Below are 18,267 nucleotides of genomic sequence, written 5' to 3'. Positions count from 1 at the left end.
AATTGACTGAGACTGTTTCAGATATTTTGGGTTCATACCCTCATGAAACAAGGAGAGAATACCCCAACACATACAATGAAGTCCTAAATGGTGTGATTTCTTTGGAAATGGCTTTGCTAAGGGCAGCCACTGTTGTAAACAGGGCAGGGTGTGGGAGGTGGGGTTGGAGGTTTGGTGGGTTATAAGGATGACCTTAGAGTGGGGAAAGGACAAGGAAACAGGTTAAATGTACCTTATTTAACACAGCATTTCTGAGTTCTGATGCTGTCCCAAGCACTGTGCAGTGAGAAGGTAAGCATGGAGGATGGAATGGCCAACTCTGTTGGGGTCCACTAGGAAGGTTCACAAAAGAGGGGACTCCCTGAGCTGTATCTTAAATAGAATTTGTCCATCATAATCGGTTGGATGGGGCCAGGAGGAATGTCCAGGTTGGGAAACAACCCTTTGGAAAAGAATGGAGATGAGAAGGAGCACGGCCCAAAGTTCCAGGAACTGTAAATATTTGCCAGCCTTGGGGTGGGTGTGGCAGCATGGGAGGGGACAGGAGTCAGAGCAGGGGCCAGCCTCTGAAGGACCTTGCATGTTAAGTACCACTTGGGAATTTGTTCTAGGGAAACTGAAGGGCAATGAAGAGTTTAATGAAATAAGTGAGAAATGGTTAGCAGGGCCACTGGGAGGGGGCAGGGAAAGTTGCCGGCAGCTATTGGGATAGTCCTGGTTGGGAGCTCTGAGGCCTTTAAACAGATCACGGAGATGAAAGTGGCTACAGTCAGGTGATGGGCTGATTAAATAACCATTTAATCAGGGGGAAGATGACTTTCAACTTCCTGTTTTGGTGGTTAGGGATGGAGCCAGGGCTCTGAAACTAGTGATGGAGGAGGAAGGGTGGGTGGGAGGGGCAAGGGTGGGTGGGAGGGGCATGGGTGTGTTGAATGGGGACCAAACTCTGCAACCTCAACAATTCATGGGACTCTGAGAAGGAGTCACCAGAAAAATGCAATAGAAGCCCAGGAGAAGGAATATTTCCAGAAGGGAGTCCTAAACTGTGCTACCAAGAGAGGGAGGGAAGAGGATGAGGGAGGACAAAAGGACTGGGGAAAATGGTGGAAGGATTAGGGAGATGTGGGTGGCTGGAGGAAAAAGTGGTGGAAGGATTAGGGAGATGTGGGTGGCTGGAGGAAGACAAGGGAGGACAGAGGGAGAGGAGGTGAGGGGAGTTGGGGAAGATATGGGGACAGAGGGTGGAGGAGGTGGTGGGATGATGAGAGGAGGATGGCGGGGATTGAGGGAAACAGCTGGAGGCTGAGGAAAGATGGGGTTGGTGGGGTTGGAAGGGTAGGGGTTGCTGGGGGAGGCAGCCTTGTATTTCCATAGCACAAATTCTGTACTCTTAACCCCTTCAGTGGCCTTCAATTTCCCTAGAACTAATTCCCAAATGGTACTTAACACTCAAGGCTCTTCAGAACCCCTGCTCCATCTACTGCCCCCTCCCGTGCTGCCACCCCAGCCCCAAGGCTGGCAAATATTTACAGTTCCTGGAACTTTGGGCCAACCTCCTTCCCATCTCTCTCCTTTCCTAAAGTAGTGTTGTTCCCCACCTGGACATTCTTCCTAGCCCCATCCAACTCACTGTGATGGATAAACTCTACTTCAGATACAGCTTGTGGGTGGGTGGCCCTCTTTTGTGCATCTTCCTAGTGGACCCCAAGCAGAGTTGGTCATTCCATCCTCCATGCTTACCTTCTTACTGCACAGTGCCTAGGACATGGTCAGGACTCAGAAAGGCTGTGTTAAATAAGGCACATTTAACCTGTTTCCTTGTCCTCTACTCTAAGGATGACTTCATCCTTACATCCTACTGATAGGGTTTGGCTCTGTGTCTCCACCCAAATCTCATCTCGAATTGTATTCCCCATAATCCCCATGTGTCAAGGGAGGCACTTGGTGGGTGGTGATTGGATCATGGCATTGGTTTCCCCATGCTGTTCTCGTGATAGTGAGTATTCTCATGAGATCTGTTAGATGTATAAGGGGCTTTTCCCCCTTTTTCTCGGCACCTCTCTTCCTGCAGCCGTGTAAAGAAGGATATATTTGCTTCCCTTTCTGCTATGATTGTAAGTTTCCTGAGACTTCCCAAGCCATGCAGAACTATGAGTCAATTAAACCGCTTTTCTTTATAAATTACCCTGTCTCAGGCAGTTCTTTATAGCAGTGTGAAAATGGACTAATACACCTACCACACTTCCAACCCCCCACCCCTGACCCACCCTTCCCTGTTTACAACAGTGGCTGGCCTTAGCAAGCCGTTATTGAAGAGCTCACACCATTTAGGACTTCACTGTACCCAGTGAGGTATTCACTCCTTGTTTCATGAGGAACACACCAACTTCTTTTTTTTTTTTTTCTTAGACAGGGTCTCAGTTGCCCTGGCTGGAGTGCAGTGGTGTGATCTCAGCTCACTGCAGCCTTGAACTCCTGGGCTCAAGAGATCCTCTCACCTCTGCTTCCTAAGTAGCTGGGACTACAGGTGTGCAACACCACGCCCGTCTAAGTTTTGTATTTTGTGTGTGTGTGTGTAAATATATATATATATATATATATATATTTTTTTTTTTTTTAAGAGTTGTCCAAGTTGTTTTCAAACTCCTGAGCACAAGGGATCCTCCTGTCTTGGCCTCCCAAAGTGCTGGGGTTCCAGGTGTAAGCCCTTGTACCCAGCCCACACCAACTTTTGATGAAGCCAGGCTCTTACTGGCTTTTTTTCCTGAGTTGCCAGGTTGACACATCGGCGGGTGCTTTTCGATGGTTCCCAACCTATGCACGTCGTAATCATCCATGGACCTTTTAAAAAATCCAGATTGACGCTTGTTGGCAGCAAGGTCTAGGAATGTGGAGGCTGAAGGAGTGAAAGGAGGAGGTGGGAGCCTTGGAAGGCCGGGAATGTAAGCCACAGGCTCTGTGGAAGGCGGAGGTCTCATCCGGAATAAGGCTGACAAGCAGGCTTTCATTTCTCATGAGTGTGCAGTGTCTTAGTTATAATTTATATTTATTTCTCTGAAGAAGCTTGATTGTAATGGCAAATAGGGATCATAAATTAACTGTAATAAGGGTGACATTGACAGTGAAAAACGTTGCCTGGGGCGCTTGTCCCGGGTGTCCCCGCCCCACGGCCCTCTTGCCCCGCCTGCTCTACGCCCCTCCCTTCCACGCCCAAGGAGCGTGGCTACCCGGAGCCCCGCCCCTGTCCCAGGCCACGTGATCCGTCAGTTCGCGGAGAGGGAAAAATATGGCTGCCGGGTGTGGTGAGGGCGACGGGCTTGCAGTCGCCGTCTCTTGCTTTCCCGTCCTCTGACACCGCCTGCAGCCGAGCGGGCCGGCTCCGCCCGAGCTGAGGACAAGGTTGTGAGACGGTCAGTGTGGAGGCCGGCCCGCAGGGCTTTGCCGCGGGATGGGGGAGGAGGCGGGGGAGAGGCCGGGCTGGGGGAGCCGGGCGGGTAGGTGGGACAGCCGGGGAGCGCGCAGGAGGGGCGAGTTGTGGCCGCGGGCCTCGGGAAGGGCCTGGCGCGGGCCCCGCATGCTCGGGCCCCGGCTTTCGGGGCGAGTCCGCGTTTGCTCGAGCGCCAGGAAGGTCTTCGGCTTTGGAATCTCAGGTGGTCTGTCTCCTCAGGAACCCCTCGGGTGGGCTGGGGTGAAGGGTGTTGGTAAAATCGTTTTTTTTTTTTTCTTTTGCCAGGCAGCCTCTAGTGCATCCACCACCTCGAGAATCCCCTCAGTTGGTGCGGCTAGTCGTTATGGGTTTCTCTTCCTAGGCTTCCCTGGGCCGGGAGGTATTATTTTCTTTCTTGCGGTCATCGTGGACTCCATTGCTCCATTGTCCTGTGCAGGCTTTTAAACGCCTTGACAACATAGTGCAGGCCATTGATTTTCATGCTTTCAGGATTTATTTATAGGGCAATCGTTTCTTCCTCACTCTGTAATGTTGGAATTTTTATTCTTTCAAGTTGGTAGGTTTAAACCGATGAAGAATTTTTTATTAATAACTGTGAAGCCATCTCTGCTCCCTATGGGCACTTGTTAAAAACGTAGATTTCTTAGCGTTTGAGAGATTCTCATTTTTTCGGCTAGAGGTGTGGCTCGGGAATCACCCCTTGAGGTTCATTCCTGTCCACATTTTGACAACACTGAGGACCAGAAATCTACACCGTTTTAAACCACCGTGGGATATTGAGTGCAGAGCCCAGGTTGGGAAATGCTGTGGCCAATTGTGTTCTTTGTTCTCTTCTGGCTTTACTAGCCTGGACTACTTTCATCATAATCATTTTGGGGTGCTTGTTAAAATGTCAGTTTCTGAGCACCGCCCCAAATCTAGGGAATGGGATTCTCTCGGGGAGGAGCTTAAGGGGTATGTGTTTTTGATAAGCTTCCCTATTAATTTGGATGCACACAAGTTTGAGAATCCTTGTTCTACACCCTTTATGTGAATGATTTCCAGATCTTTCACACACAGTGTGAACGATATATTTTTCCAAGTATTGGGTGGGTTTCTCCAACCTAGCTCTTCTGGGGCATTTCAAATTCAGCCTGGCCAAAGCACCCTCTAGCCCCGTTCTCCCAGCTGGGGTGGTGGGAGGGGGAGGCATAACTAAAGTAGAGAAAGGTCTCTTGCTCTTTTTTGTTTTTTTTGTTGTTGTTGTTAAGGGCAGCTCCCTCCTTCAGTCACCTCTGCTGTCATCTGGTCATCTTCCACCTGTTCTTTTCTTTTGAACCTGTCACATGGTTAGTTTTTATATCCAGAATATCTCTTCTGGATATTTTGGTAGGTCAGAAAGTTCAAATATTGGGGATTTTATATTTTCGAGTTGGTATCTCTTGTTTCTTCTCCATTCCCACTGCCTCTCCTGTGTGCTCTGTTTTGGTGGTTCTTCAGCTGGTATCTAGGGCCCTGATTCTTTGTTTTTCCAGTCTGGGTCACATACACTGCCGGGAGACTAATTTTTATAGGATTGTGTATGAATATGCCATCCCCTTCCTGCTTTTGCTTAAGAACTGTCAGTTTCTCCATTTTATGTGCTACTGTTTTAGTCAGGGCTGTTTACAAGTCAAAGAACAGAAACTTAATCTTTTTTACTTCAAGGAAAAGGAGATTATAGGATTGAATGAGGGTCAGAAAGAAGTCAGGATCCCAAATGGCTCAATTTTCTACATCTCCCTGGGGCAGCTTTTTTTTTTTTTGAGACCGGGTCTGGCACTGTCACCCAGGCTGGAGTGCCGTGGTGTGATCTTGGTTCACTGCAGCCCTGACCACCTCTTAGGGGCCATATTTGTTCTCTTAGGCAGAGTCCCTTTTCTGTTCATATCTGTTGTGTTCTCTCTTTGCGACTGGCTGTCTCAGAACTGTTATCATTTTATAGGTGACCCATATTGGCTGGCTCAGTTTCTGATTTCTAATTCCCAGTTCTAAAGAGAGAAGTCTGATTGGCCCAGCTTATCTTTTTCAACAATTTAATGCCACAGATCATAATATGCCTATCCCTGGGGATGGCTGATGGTAGAGAACATGGCCATTGAGGGAATAGGAGCTGTGGGTGGGCAAAGTCTTCCAGAAGAGGCATCTTTAGTATACCTATGCAGTTACTCAATTTGACAGTTATCTATTACGTTTCTACTTGTTCTAGATTTGTAAAAGTTTCTGGGGATATAAGAACGAAGGAGAGAGAAAGCCCTTTGTAAATTAGTTCAAGGCCAGGCATGCTGGCTCACACCTGTAATCGCAGTGTTTTGGGAGGCCAAGGCAGGAGGATCACTTGAGGCTGGGAGTTCAAGAGCAGCCTCGGCAATATAGCAAGACCTGTCTCTACAAATATTAAAAATATAAACAATTACCTGGGCATGTTGGCGTGCACCTGTAGTCCCAGGTGCTCAGGGAGGCTGAGGCAGGAGGAGCACTTGAGTCCAGAAGTTTGAGGCTGCATTGAGCTATGAATGTGCCACTGCACTCCATCCTGGGCAATAGAGCCAGACCCTGTCTCAATAAAAATCAGTACATACATACGCACACACATGCACACGAGTTAGTTTAAAGGTGACCTGTGAGTGGGGTTTTGAAGGATGTTTTGGCTTGTTAAGAATGTTAAAATTGGGTCAGGCATTCCAGGTAGTTAGGTCAGCTTGGGCATGCCCATTCATTCAACTGATACTGGGTTCTGTGGTGTACCAGGCAATTCTCTTAAGTGCTGGAGATTCAGCAGTGAAAAAAACAGAGATAGTCTTTATTCTCACTGAGCTGCATTTGTTTGGCTAAGGGAAGCAGACCAAAAACAAAGTATGTGGTATGTGGAGTGATGCTAGGTGCTATGAAGAAGACCTGGAAAGTAGGGCTGTGGAAGGGGGAGATAGTAGACGGGGAGAGGGCTGTTTATACACGTTGGTCAGGGAAGCTCTGATCAGGTGATATATGCACAGAAACTCATTGTGGCCTGAGCAGAGTCAAGGAGAAGGAGCAGGAAGAGTTGAACTCAGGGAGGTGGGGAAGGGGTGGAATACATCAAGCAGGGCCTCGTTGGCCATGGTAGGGATCTGGGATTTTATTTTGAGTGAGACGACAGCTTTTGGGGTGTTTTGAGCACAGAATGATCATAAGAAGACATGATTCAGGAGGACCACTTAGGCCTCTGTGTGAAGGGGGCAAGGGCTGCCACCCAGGCCCAGGAATGTCAGCATTAGGGTAGGCTCTGGGGACTGCATAAGGATTATTGTTGCTGGAGACTTAAATGGGAGGAGGAGAAGAGGGGCTGGAGATAGAAGAACCATGGGAGGGGCCACATTCAGGAACTTACTGTGTCATATCTGGAGGATATGAAATAAGAAAGCACTGGGCAGCACGGCCACTATTGTTGCTTTCCTGTACTGTGTCTGTGATGGGAGAAAAGTTGTAGGATGCATCTATTAACTGATTGGCCTTTTAGTGAAAGAATTTGAATATATTTAAAAATTTTGCCTATTAAATCGGCAAGTTCTAAAAATGAGCTTACTGCAACATTAATTTTTTGTTCTGACATTGCCGTTGGCTACATCTGCCATCTTCAAAACTGGTGTTGAGACATTAATTTTTTTGCTAATTGCATGAAAGAATATATAGCCTTATATTCCCGTTACACAGAAAATGCTGTGGACAATAGATTCAACTGATGTTCATTTATTCAAGAAATATAGTGTCTTGTATGGGACAGCTATTATGCTAAGAGTTGGGTTGGGTATTTGGTACAGAATAAAAGAAAATAATCCATTCTTCTTAAAAGCTTATATCCTAGTGGGAGAGACAGCTATTAAATAGGTAATTATGTCCCATTCCAGCAGGTGTAGCTAAAAAAAAAAAAAAAAAAAAAAGACAAAGTAAACAGGTAAATATGTAAATTACAAGTTTAATAAAATGTTATGAAGGAATAAAAAGGATTCTATAATAGAGAACAATCCAGTTTAGGAGAATCTACCAAGAAAGAGTGGTTAAGAAATGATCATATTCTGTTATTATGTAAAACAGCTAACGTTTATTGGCTTCATATGGGTTAGGCATTATTTTAATCCCATTGTGTGTAAGTGCGCAGTTATTTGAAGATAGGGAAACTTAGACACTGAAGTGAAGAAACTAGCCCAGGAGATGGGGAGGCTGGTTAATTACAGACATACAGTTAGGTAGAAGGAATAAGTTCCAGTGTTCATCTGCACAGTACTATACTTAACAGTTTATTGTATGTTTAATTTTTATCGTATGTTTAAAAATGTTTATTTTTTATCGTATGTTTAAAAATGGCTAGAAGATAAGATTTGAGATGTTCCCAGGACAAAGAAATGATAAATGTTTGAGATGATGAACATCCTAAATACCCTGATTTGATCATTACACATCACATGCATGTATCCAAATACTCCACATAGCCCATAAATGTGTACAATTGTTATGTATCAATTAAAAAGTTAAAGAAGAAAAAAACTAGCATGGGATGATATTATGGTCAATAGTACAGTCAGGAGTCAAACCAAGGCAGTTTGGCTCTAGGGTTTATCCTTCTGACCACTAGACTGAGCTTCACTTTAAGATGAAAGGCCTTTTTAAAGTGAACATTGACACTGAAATGTGAAAGACAAGAAGCTGTAGTTTTTTTCCTGTGATGAAACTTTTTTTTTCTAATGAAAATGAATGTAGACTTATATCAAGTAAGATGATATAGCATAAAGACATGTAAAGGCAAAGCTAATCATGTCCTCCTTTTAGTCCTACCTGGTAAGATAACTAATTTTACAGCCAGGTATGTGTCCTTCCACACTTTTTGTTCATGTGTACACACTGAATAGATACATATATAGGGGTCTTATTTATTTTATCAAATAGAATTATACTATATACGTACTCTTTAACATGACAGTGTGTCATGAGTTTTACTATTGTATATAACAACAGATATGGATTTAATGTGCTAATTTTGTTTTATAATTTCTGGGTACTTATATATGTGCCTACAAACATGACATTTAATAATTGATCAGTGAAATTTATCAAACACCGTCAATGCCCTCTAGTCAAAGACTGCTAGGACCATACTTACAGTTGAACAAAGTCGGTCTTATTAACTCCCTGCAATGAAGGAGAATGCCTGTCCTAGGGAACTATGGGAGATCTCTGTAAGAGTTTGTTAGAAAAGACTTAGAAGATTCGAGCTGATGTTAGGTGATTTGGGGAAGAGTTCAAGGAAGAGAAGCTTTGCTCAGTCTTGGGTGCTATAGGAAACCGGGGGAGTGGGCATTCTGCAATTGGAGATTTAAAATCTTAACGAAAAGGAGAGAGGCATGGAGTAAGGCGAAGGCTGTACTTGATAAAGAGCAGCGTTCCTTCATATTAGCCAGGATAGGAAGATGTTTGAGCATTTTGTGGTTTGGATAATTATGTTCATGTTTTGGTCTGTGTTCAGATATGAATCCAGAGTAGTTTTATTTTTGTCTTCATATCCTGGTGACAGAGTGACCTTGTTTGATGTTGGTGTTCTTTGAAATTGTTGCATTTACTTTAGAACGCCAAGTCTGGTTGTGCATGCCAGGGCAGTTCCTGACAGTCAGGGGCTGCTTTTCTCTCTCACCCCCTGTTGTATAGGCATTATGCTAGATGAAAAGCAGATTCTGCCACAAGAACTTGTAGTCTAAGGGAGATGTGGAGAGTTGAGTGTGATGTGAGCAGACTACAAGTAGATGTATACACAGGGGTGGAGGAGCTCAGGGCCTGGCCCAGCTTGGGGTAAGCAGCCAGTCAGTGAAGGCTTCCAGAAGATCTGTTAGAGCCATGTTCTTAAGGATGGGTAGGAGCTGTCCAGGCATATATATCGTGGACAATGGACTTTCTAAGCAGAGGGGGCATTAAGTGCAAAGGTCTGGAAAGAACAAAGTGTGGGGCAGTGAAGGAGCCACAGGTAGATCAGTCTGGCTGGTGCTGGAAGCATAGATGTGACTGTGTGGTGGGGGGAGGGGAGAAAGAGATGAGGCTGGAATGGTGAGATGGGGCCAGATTGTGAAGGATCTGCATGTCCTCAGCAAAATCAAGAATTGAACCTACTGAGTTTTCACTCTGCTTAGTGTAGAGCAAAGCTTTCCATAGGAATTGCATATTTGCATCTTTACGATGGCTTAAAAGCCCTAGAGGACATAAGTTCCTTGAATAACTTGTAAGTAGTAAGCCTGTCATCTGTCCTCCCAACCTTGGTTTCTAGAGGAATGTGTCGTGGATCACTCTGGCTTTGGTGTGGCAAATGGATTGGAGGGGCAGGACTGGAGAGAGGAGGCAAAAATTGATAGCCTGTGACATTGATCCAGGTGAGAGATGGTGTAGTAGATATTTTTAGAATTGATGTCTACATCACAACTGTTTACCCTTTTCTGGAAACAGTGCCAGTACTGTGTGACCTTGTAACCCCCTCCCAAATTTGTGTCTCTAGTTGATGGCCTCTGGGTGTGCAACAGATCCAGCCTGGTCAGTCACAGCCCTTTTCTGGAACTTTTGGGTCTGGGAGCAAATAATAGCCTGCTTTCTCTGCTGTTAGAAACTCTCTGATTTAGGCCAGGGGCAGTGGGTCACGCCTGTAATCCCAGCACTTTAGGAGGCTGAGGCGGGTGGATCACTTGAGCCCAGGAGTTTGAGACCAGCCTGGGCAACATGGTGAAACCTCATTTCTACAAAAATTAGCTGGGCATGTGGTGCACGCCTGTAGTCCCAACTACTCAGGAGGTGGGAGGATCGCTTGAGCCTGAGAGGTCAAGGCTGCAGTGAGCTGTAATCGTGCTACTGTACTTCAGTCTGAATGACAGAGTGAGACCCTGTCTCAAAATAAATAAATAAAATAAATGAATTATCTAACTTGAGGCTGGAGAGCTGTGGGAAGCCATATTTCTTTTTGTGTAAAAGAAGTTGGTCTAGAATGAAAGTAGATTAAGCAAGTAGAGAAAGAGAATCCTCCTGGCATTTGAGGTCCAGTGGCACCCACTCTCCTCATAGTGTGTTTATGGGATATAAACCAGCATCCTTCAAATACATTTTTCTGTTTTGCTTAAGCTAGCTTAAATTAGTCTCTTGCCTTTGGGAGACCGAGGCGGGTGGATCACGAGGTCAAGAGATTGAGACCATCCTGGTCAACATGGTGGAACCCCGTCTCTACTAAAAATACAAAAAATTAGCTGGGCATGGTGGCGCATGCCTGTAATTCCAGTTACTCAGGAGGCTGAGGCAGGAGAATTGCCTGAACCCAGGAGGCGGAGGTTGCAGTGAGCCGAGATCGTGCCATTGCACTCCAGCCTGGGTAACAAGAGCGAAACTCTGTCTCCAAAAAAAAAAAAAAAATTAAGTCTTTTGCAGCCTTAGGGGTCTGATTAGTATAGATGGGGAATCCTAAACTAAGGCACTGAGCATGGAGTTGGCTGATCTCACACTTTAGGGGGTAAACTGGATGACACATGGTAGCTGTGCGACTCAGAGAGAGGTGGATGCCGTGGCAGAGTAGAGATGAGAATGGTGTTCTACTTGGAAGGAGCAAATTGAGCATAGGCAGGGGTGTGGAACAGCACTGGGGGAGTGGGGTGAATTTGAGTGCTTCTGCTTGGCTGGGCTCTGGGTGAGCTGGGGCCGGTATAGAGGGAGAGCCAGATCCTGCAAGCCTTACTGAGGAATGGGAACAAATGAAGATGGGTGTTGGTGATGACTGCTAATAAAAATCCCTCACTGCTTTCTAATGATAGAAGTATCACATTCCGGAACATGTAGGAAATAAAGGTTCTAAAGAAAACAAAATTACACTAATGCCCATTACCATTTGTTCTTTTTTTATTTCCAGTATTAAAAAATGTATGTATTTAAAATAGTTGAGATGCTGTATATATAGCTCTTAATCTTTTACCCCACTTCTTCTATTATGAGCATTTTTCTGTAATGCATTTTTGAGACATTTTGATGACTGTGTATTATCCTATTTTGTGAATTTTTGTGATTTACATAATATCCATTTCTAAGATTTTTGTTCTTACGGATAAAATTGTTTTACTTAAAATCTCAAAATTTTGTCCATGTTTCTCATGTTTTTAGAATAATTCCTAGAAGTGAAACTATTGGATCAAATAACATCATTTTTTAAAATAAAATTTTTCAACCCAGGAGTATAGATTTAAGTTGCTGTAATATATACTCCCTAAAAGTAGGGTATATGGATGTATAATTTACATATAATAAGCTTCACCTTTTTTATTGGATGGTTTTGAATTTTGACAAATGAATGACTGTATAACTGCCACCATAGTCAAGATATAGAACAGCCATGAACTCGCCAAATTCTTTTGCACTCTTTTGTAGCCATCTCATTCCCCTGCCTTAGACCCTGGCAGCCCCTGATCTGTTTTCTGCCCCTGTAGTTTTCCTTTTCCAGAATGCTATATAAGTAGAATCATATAGCACGATGGCTTCCGCCCTCTGGCCCCCAGAGATACACTTCTTTCCCACGTGCAAAACATATTCACTCCATCCCACGGCCTCCCTCAAAGTCTCAGTTCATTTCAGCATCAACCCAAAGTCCACAGTCTCATTTAAATCTCATCATCTAAATCAGATATGAGAGGCTGTGGGTGTAGTCCATCCGGAGGCATGATTCCTTTCCACCTGTGAAACACAAGAAACAAGTTATCTGCTCCAACACAGAGTTGGGGAATGGGCATGGGATGTCAGTTATAGACGGTCCTGTTCAAGAGTAGAGGAAAAGGAAGGAAAAAGGATTCATCAGTTCCTAGCAATTTTATTTTCGTAACAGCAGAAGTTTTCAATTTTGATGAACTCTCGTTTATCAGTTTTCTTTTTTTATGCACCATGCTTATATCAAATCCTTCTTAATCTAAGGTCACTAAGGTCGTTTATGTTTTCTTTTAGAAGTTTTGTACTTTCTGTATGTGGTACAAAGTATGGATTGAGGTTTGTTTATTTGCATTTGGATGTCCATTTGAATATAATAAAATTCCTACTTTTTTGGAACTTAAAGTGTAGTTATGGTAGACAGACAGTAAGCAAACAATATGTCAATTTTCTGATGGTGGCAAGTGCTGTGGAGAGTGGTGAGAGCAGGACAAAGGGTTGAGAGTGCAGGGCTACAGTGAAGCCTGTGTGAGCTTGGTACTCTGACCTCCCACATCAGGTGAGACTTTCTAACCAGGTGACCTGAAGGAGGTCAGGGGATGAGCCACATGTATGTCCTATGGAAGAGAATTTTAGGCAGACAGAAAAGTAGCACAGAGGCCTGGTGAGGTGGGACAGTGCGCAGCACAGCCAGGTAGCCAGGAGGGTGAGAGGGAGTGGTAGGAGCCACAGTCATGGGTGTAACACAGGTGAGAGGCTTGCCACTTAGAGTCATCTAGGCCAAAGTAAAAACCTTTGATTTTACTTTGAGCACTCTGAGAAGCCCTTAGAGGGCTTCGAATAAAAGAGGCCATGCTCTGACTTAGTACTCCCCACGTTGCGGTTCTTCCTTAGTGGTGTCAGCGTCACAGGGAGCTGGGTAAAGATGCAGAGTAAGGGGCCCCACCCAGACCTGCTGAGTCAGACTTTCTGAGGTTGGGGCCCAGGAACTTGCTTTAAAAGCTATTCAGGTGATTCTGATGTATGTTAAAGTTTAAAAAAAAATTTAATGTAATTTTAATTGACAAATTATATATATTTATGGGGTCCAGTGTGATGTTTTGATACATGTATCCATTGTGCAGTGATCAAATCAGGCCAATTAACATATTCATCACCTCACATACTTATTATTTATTTGCAATGAGACCATTTAAAATCCACTCTTCCAGGTAAAGTGGAGGCAGGGAGGCCAGTTAGGAAGTGATGACAGTGATCCAGGTGAGTCACTGTGGCTCATCCTGGGTGGCAGTGATGGAAGTGGTGAGTGGTAGTCAGATGTGAAATGTGTTTTACAGGTAGAGCCAGAAGGATTTGCTAATAGATTGAGTGTAGGGTGCAAGAGGAAGAGGTCAATTCCAAGGTTTTTGGCCTTGGAAGAATGGACTTGGAGCTGCCGTTTACTGGGATGGTGACAGCAGGAGGAGCAGGGAAGCATGGGGATGGATCTGGAGTTTGGTGTTTGGATAAGATGGAGGTGAGTGTGAACCTAGGGAAGCGACATCTTGGCGGCTTTTTGCCAGCTGAGCTATCGAAGCCGTCAGAAGCCATGTCTTCACTTCTGCCACTGGAGGTGTCCTCGCATGAGGTTAATGTTAAGAAGGATACTGTATTTAATAGTAACTTAATTCTTTTCTAACTATAAATTATGTGTATTTTGTCTAATTCACAGGTATTGAAGTGAACTGCAGCTTTCTGTGAAAATGTCAGTTTTGATATCACAGAGTGTAATAAATTATGTAGAGGAAGAAAACATTCCTGCTCTGAAAGCTCTTCTTGAAAAATGCAAAGATGTAGATGAGAGAAATGAGGTAAGACCAAGTTTGTAAAATTAAATTCTTTCACAAAGATTTGTTGACTGCCTACTATGTACAAGATAAAAGTGTGTAAGAAATAGGTAGTTGTAACCCTTAGTGATATTGGACTATACTTACGATGTATGTCTTAAAAGTACTTCAGATTCCATGTTTTTGGAGTACATTTTAACTTATATAAATGATTGACTATTGAATTTAGCTTTATTAATTTTTTCCCCTGACTTAATATTCAGGAAGCTTGATTACTGAGATCAAGTTCTTCTGTGAAACTTTGGAGATCATCTGGACCTGATCTTGATTAACCAGACAAGAAACCAAGGATTGTTGAAATACTTTCTTTAATGAACCCCAACTGTTTTCCTCCATTGTTTGTCCCATACGCTTTGGGATTATTAAAACCCTACATCTTTAAATAATATATAAAACAATTTATATATTATTTATTTTGACTCTACCTGTAAAACACATTTCACTTTATTAGAATTAAATAGGTTATGTGTTATATTTAGTAACACATTAATAAACATTAACTCAGATATTTCTACTCAATGTTATGAGTTTAAAAATGTGTATCTTAGTTCATTATGAAGAGCCAAACTATTATTATTTGGCATGACATTTTAGGTGCTCATATAGTTATGTGTAAATTTTGTAAGTGTCAGGGTATGTGTTTGTTTTATAAAACTTAAGGAAAACAACCCTGTCTCCTAGAACTGTATTTTCAAGAGTATAATATTTCTTGCCAGTAGATAAGATGAATAAGGAGTGAGTTTTTATTTTACGCTATATGTGTATGTGTATGTATATATACTTACATGTTTGTATATATTTGCTTACATATATATCTGTGTGTAGACATATAAAAAGTTTTATTTATAAATTTTTATTGTGTTAAACATACTATAAAATTTACTGTCTTTACCATCTTCACCATTTTTAAGGATACAGTTTAGGAGTATTAAGTATTTCTGCATTGTTGGGCAATAGATTCCAGAACTGTTTCTTTTTTTTTTTTTGAGATGATGTCTCACTCTGTTGCCCAGGCTGGAGTGAAGTGGTATGATCTCGGCTCACTGAAACCTCCGCCCCCTGCGTTCAAGTGGTTCTCGTACCTCAGCCTCCCAAATAGCTGGGACTACAGTCGTGTGCCACCACGCCTCGCTAATTTTTTGAATTTTTAGTAGAGAGGGGATTTCACCACATTGGTCAGGCTAGTCTTGAACACCTGACCTCAAGTGATTCGCCCGCCTCACCTCCCAAAGTACTGGGATTACAGGTGTGACTACTGTCCCCGGCCTACCAGAGCTCTTTCATCCTGCAAAGTCAAAACACTATTAAACAATGGCTCTCCCTTTCCCCGTCTCCCTAACCCCTGGCAGTGACCATCTTACTTTCTGTTTCTATGAATTTGACTATTTAGACACCTCATGTAATTGGACTTACATACTGTTTGTCTTTTTGTGACTGGCTTATTTCAGTTAGCGTAATAGCCTCAAGGTTCATCCATGTTATAGCATGTAACAGGATTTCCTTCCATTTTAAGGCTGAATAATATTTCATTGCATGTATGTAGCACATTTTCTTGATCTGTTCATCTGTGGCTAGAAATTTGGGTTGCTTCCATCCCTTGGCTGTTGTGAATAATGCTGCTATAAACATGGGTGTTCAAATATTATAAATGGCTTTGCTTTTGTTTTTTGGTTTTAGACAGCGTCTCACTCTGTCACCCAGGCTGGAGTGCAGTGGCAAAATCAGGGGTCACTGCAGCCTCAACCTCCCAGGCCCAAGTGATCTTCCTGCTTCAGCCCCCTCTCAAGTAGCTGGGACACAGGTGTGCAGCCCCATGCCTGGCTAATTTTTTGTGTCTTTAGTTGAGATGGGGTTTTGCCTTATTGCCCAGGCTGGTCTCGAACTCCTGGACTCAATCTCTCTGCCCGCCTCAACCTCCCAAAGTGCTGGGATTACAGGCGCAAGCCATCATGCCTGACGTATACATGTTTTTAAAGCTGCTGAACTGACTTAGTAACTACTTTATTACTACTTTTTTTGACGTGGAGTACCCAATTTCATTTAATGTTAACTCAATTAAGGAAATCTTGATACAAAAATATAATTACAATAATAATATGCTAGCTAATGTTTTTATTTAGTACTTATGCAAATATTCTGGTATATATTTTCTATATCTTAACTCATTTAACTTGCATACAGCTATATAAAGAATATTACTGTTGTTTATCATTATTTATGGATAAATGACTTAATTCCTCTGTTTCCTATCCAAGATATTGTTTGGTAGAGTCCATATTTGAACTCTGCTCTATTTGATTTTAAACAAATTATAATCTGTTTAAGCTTTATGAGTTTTCTTTGAGTCTTCAGAATAAAGTTTAATGATAGATAATGCCTATATTTTCAATGTTTCTATATTGACCAAAACATATTTTCATTAGTTAACATCATTACCCCCTTCTATGATTATGAATAGTCAAAAATTTTTGTACATAGATAAGATATAACATAATTGGAGATTAGTAGTTGTAAAAGAATTACAGAAATAGTCATTTTGTTAGCATATGTTAGGATATTTGGAATAACCATATGATAGTTTGAAAACATTAAGTTTTACTTCAGAGACTCTCGTCTAGGGAACACTGAGAAAATAGGTTCACTTAGAAGGAAAAAAAATAGCACATCAATAAGTAAAATTTTATTAATCTTACCGCTATAAGGAGTAAAGCACAGTGACAAAGAGCTTAATTTAGCATCATGCGAGATTAAGCATTTAGTGGATATTAATTAACATTATGTCCAGTATCAATTTAAATTGGAGTTTTAAAGTGATAATTTGAAACTACCTGGGCTTGTTCAGTTATGGCTCAGTGTAAAAGTTGGTATTTTTTTTTTTTTTTTAGCATTCTTCTGATAAGATGTTAATTTTTATAGAATTACAAAAAGTTGTTTGGATTTTTTCCCTTCTTTTTTGTTTTAAAAAGTATTTATGTAACTTTATGTTAATGTGTTTTGGTTATAAGTTTTGAGAAAGATTCTTAAGTATCAGATCAATTAAAATAACCCAGGAGGTGAAGGTTGCAGTGAGCCGAGATTGTGCCACTACACTACAGCCTGGGTGACAGAGCGAGACTTTGTCTCAAAAAAAAAAAAAAATGTGGGTAGGCTGGATGCAGTGGCTCATGCCTGTAATCTCAGCACTTTGGGAGGCTGAGGTAGGTGGATCTATTGAGTCCAGGAGTTTGAGACCAGCCTGGGCACTGTAGTGAGACCCTACTTCTACTAAAAAAAATTATCCAGGTATGGCACGTTTTAGACCTAGCTACTTGGAAGGCTTAGGTGGGAGGATCACTTGACCCCAGGAATTCAAGGCTGCAGTGAACTACAATTGTACCACTACACTGCAGCTTGGGCAACAGACTGAGATCCTATCTCTAAAAAATATAAAATAAACAAATAAAAAAATGGGTAAAATTGCCTGATACTGTGCTTATTAGCACATAATTGGTCACAAACAGTGAATTCTAGTTTCCTTTTTTTTGTTGCTTTATTTGTAAACTAGATAAATCCTTGGCCTATGATGCCAGTCTTCTCAATGGTGGCAAATCTTTGTCCTTTGTAGAGTAGCAAAGGGTTTTTATTTTTATTTTTGAAAGGAACAAAAAGTCACTCTCACCTCTCCTTGGTATAAGGTTGAGGCTAGTCATTTTTCTCCCGTTTAAGAAAATGAACTGATACTTATAAGCAGTGGATTTTGCTTTATAGTTATGAGTAAACTTTATTTTGTTGAGACAGGGTCTTGCTCTGTTGCCCAGGCTGGAGTGTAGTGGCATGATCCAGCTCACTGCAGCCTTGACCTGCTGTGCTTAAGCAATCCTCCCACCTCAGCTTCCTGAGTAGCTAGGATGACAGGTGTTTGCTACCATGACTGGCTCTTTTAATTTTTTTTTTTTTTTTTGTAGAGATGAAGTCTCACTATGTTGCCCAGGCTAGTCTCCAACTCCTGGGCTCAAGTGATTCTCTTGCCTCAGCTTCCCAAAGTGTTAGAATTACAGGCATGAGAATCACTGTGCCTGGCCTATAAATAGACTTTAAGGGAAATTTCAAAGGAGGATTTCAAAATGTTTTAGTTTCACCATAATTATTCGAAGAAGTATAAACCCTCCAGAAGGACTGCTTTAAAAAAACAGTGGTTATTTAGGTCTCATACCCTTAAATAAATAGAAATGGGAACCTAGAAATTGGGAA

General features: G+C 42.3%; 1 protein-coding gene across 8 annotated transcripts in view; it reads left to right on the top strand.

The window, feature by feature from the left end:
- The first annotated feature begins 3,272 nt into the window (after nucleotides 1-3,272).
- KIDINS220 (kinase D interacting substrate 220) overlaps nucleotides 3,273-18,267 on the top strand; it is a 119,227-nt gene continuing 104,232 nt past the window's right edge. For all 8 annotated transcript variants that reach the window (XM_021669016.2, XM_021669014.2, XM_012438848.3 and 5 more), the window contains exons 1-2: nucleotides 3,273-3,410; nucleotides 13,863-14,001. In XM_021669016.2, coding sequence (XP_021524691.1) covers nucleotides 13,894-14,001 — 108 coding nt within the window. In that variant the 5' untranslated portion in view covers nucleotides 3,273-3,410; nucleotides 13,863-13,893. The remainder of the gene's footprint in view (nucleotides 3,411-13,862; nucleotides 14,002-18,267) is intronic.

This window comes from Aotus nancymaae, unplaced genomic scaffold, assembly GCF_030222135.1.
Source record: "Aotus nancymaae isolate 86718 unplaced genomic scaffold, 86718_ANA_hifiasm-v0.15.2.pri h1tg000057l, whole genome shotgun sequence".
In the NCBI taxonomy this organism is placed as follows: domain Eukaryota; kingdom Metazoa; phylum Chordata; class Mammalia; order Primates; family Aotidae; genus Aotus; species Aotus nancymaae.
This window is presented reverse-complemented; position numbering and strand designations above follow the sequence as displayed.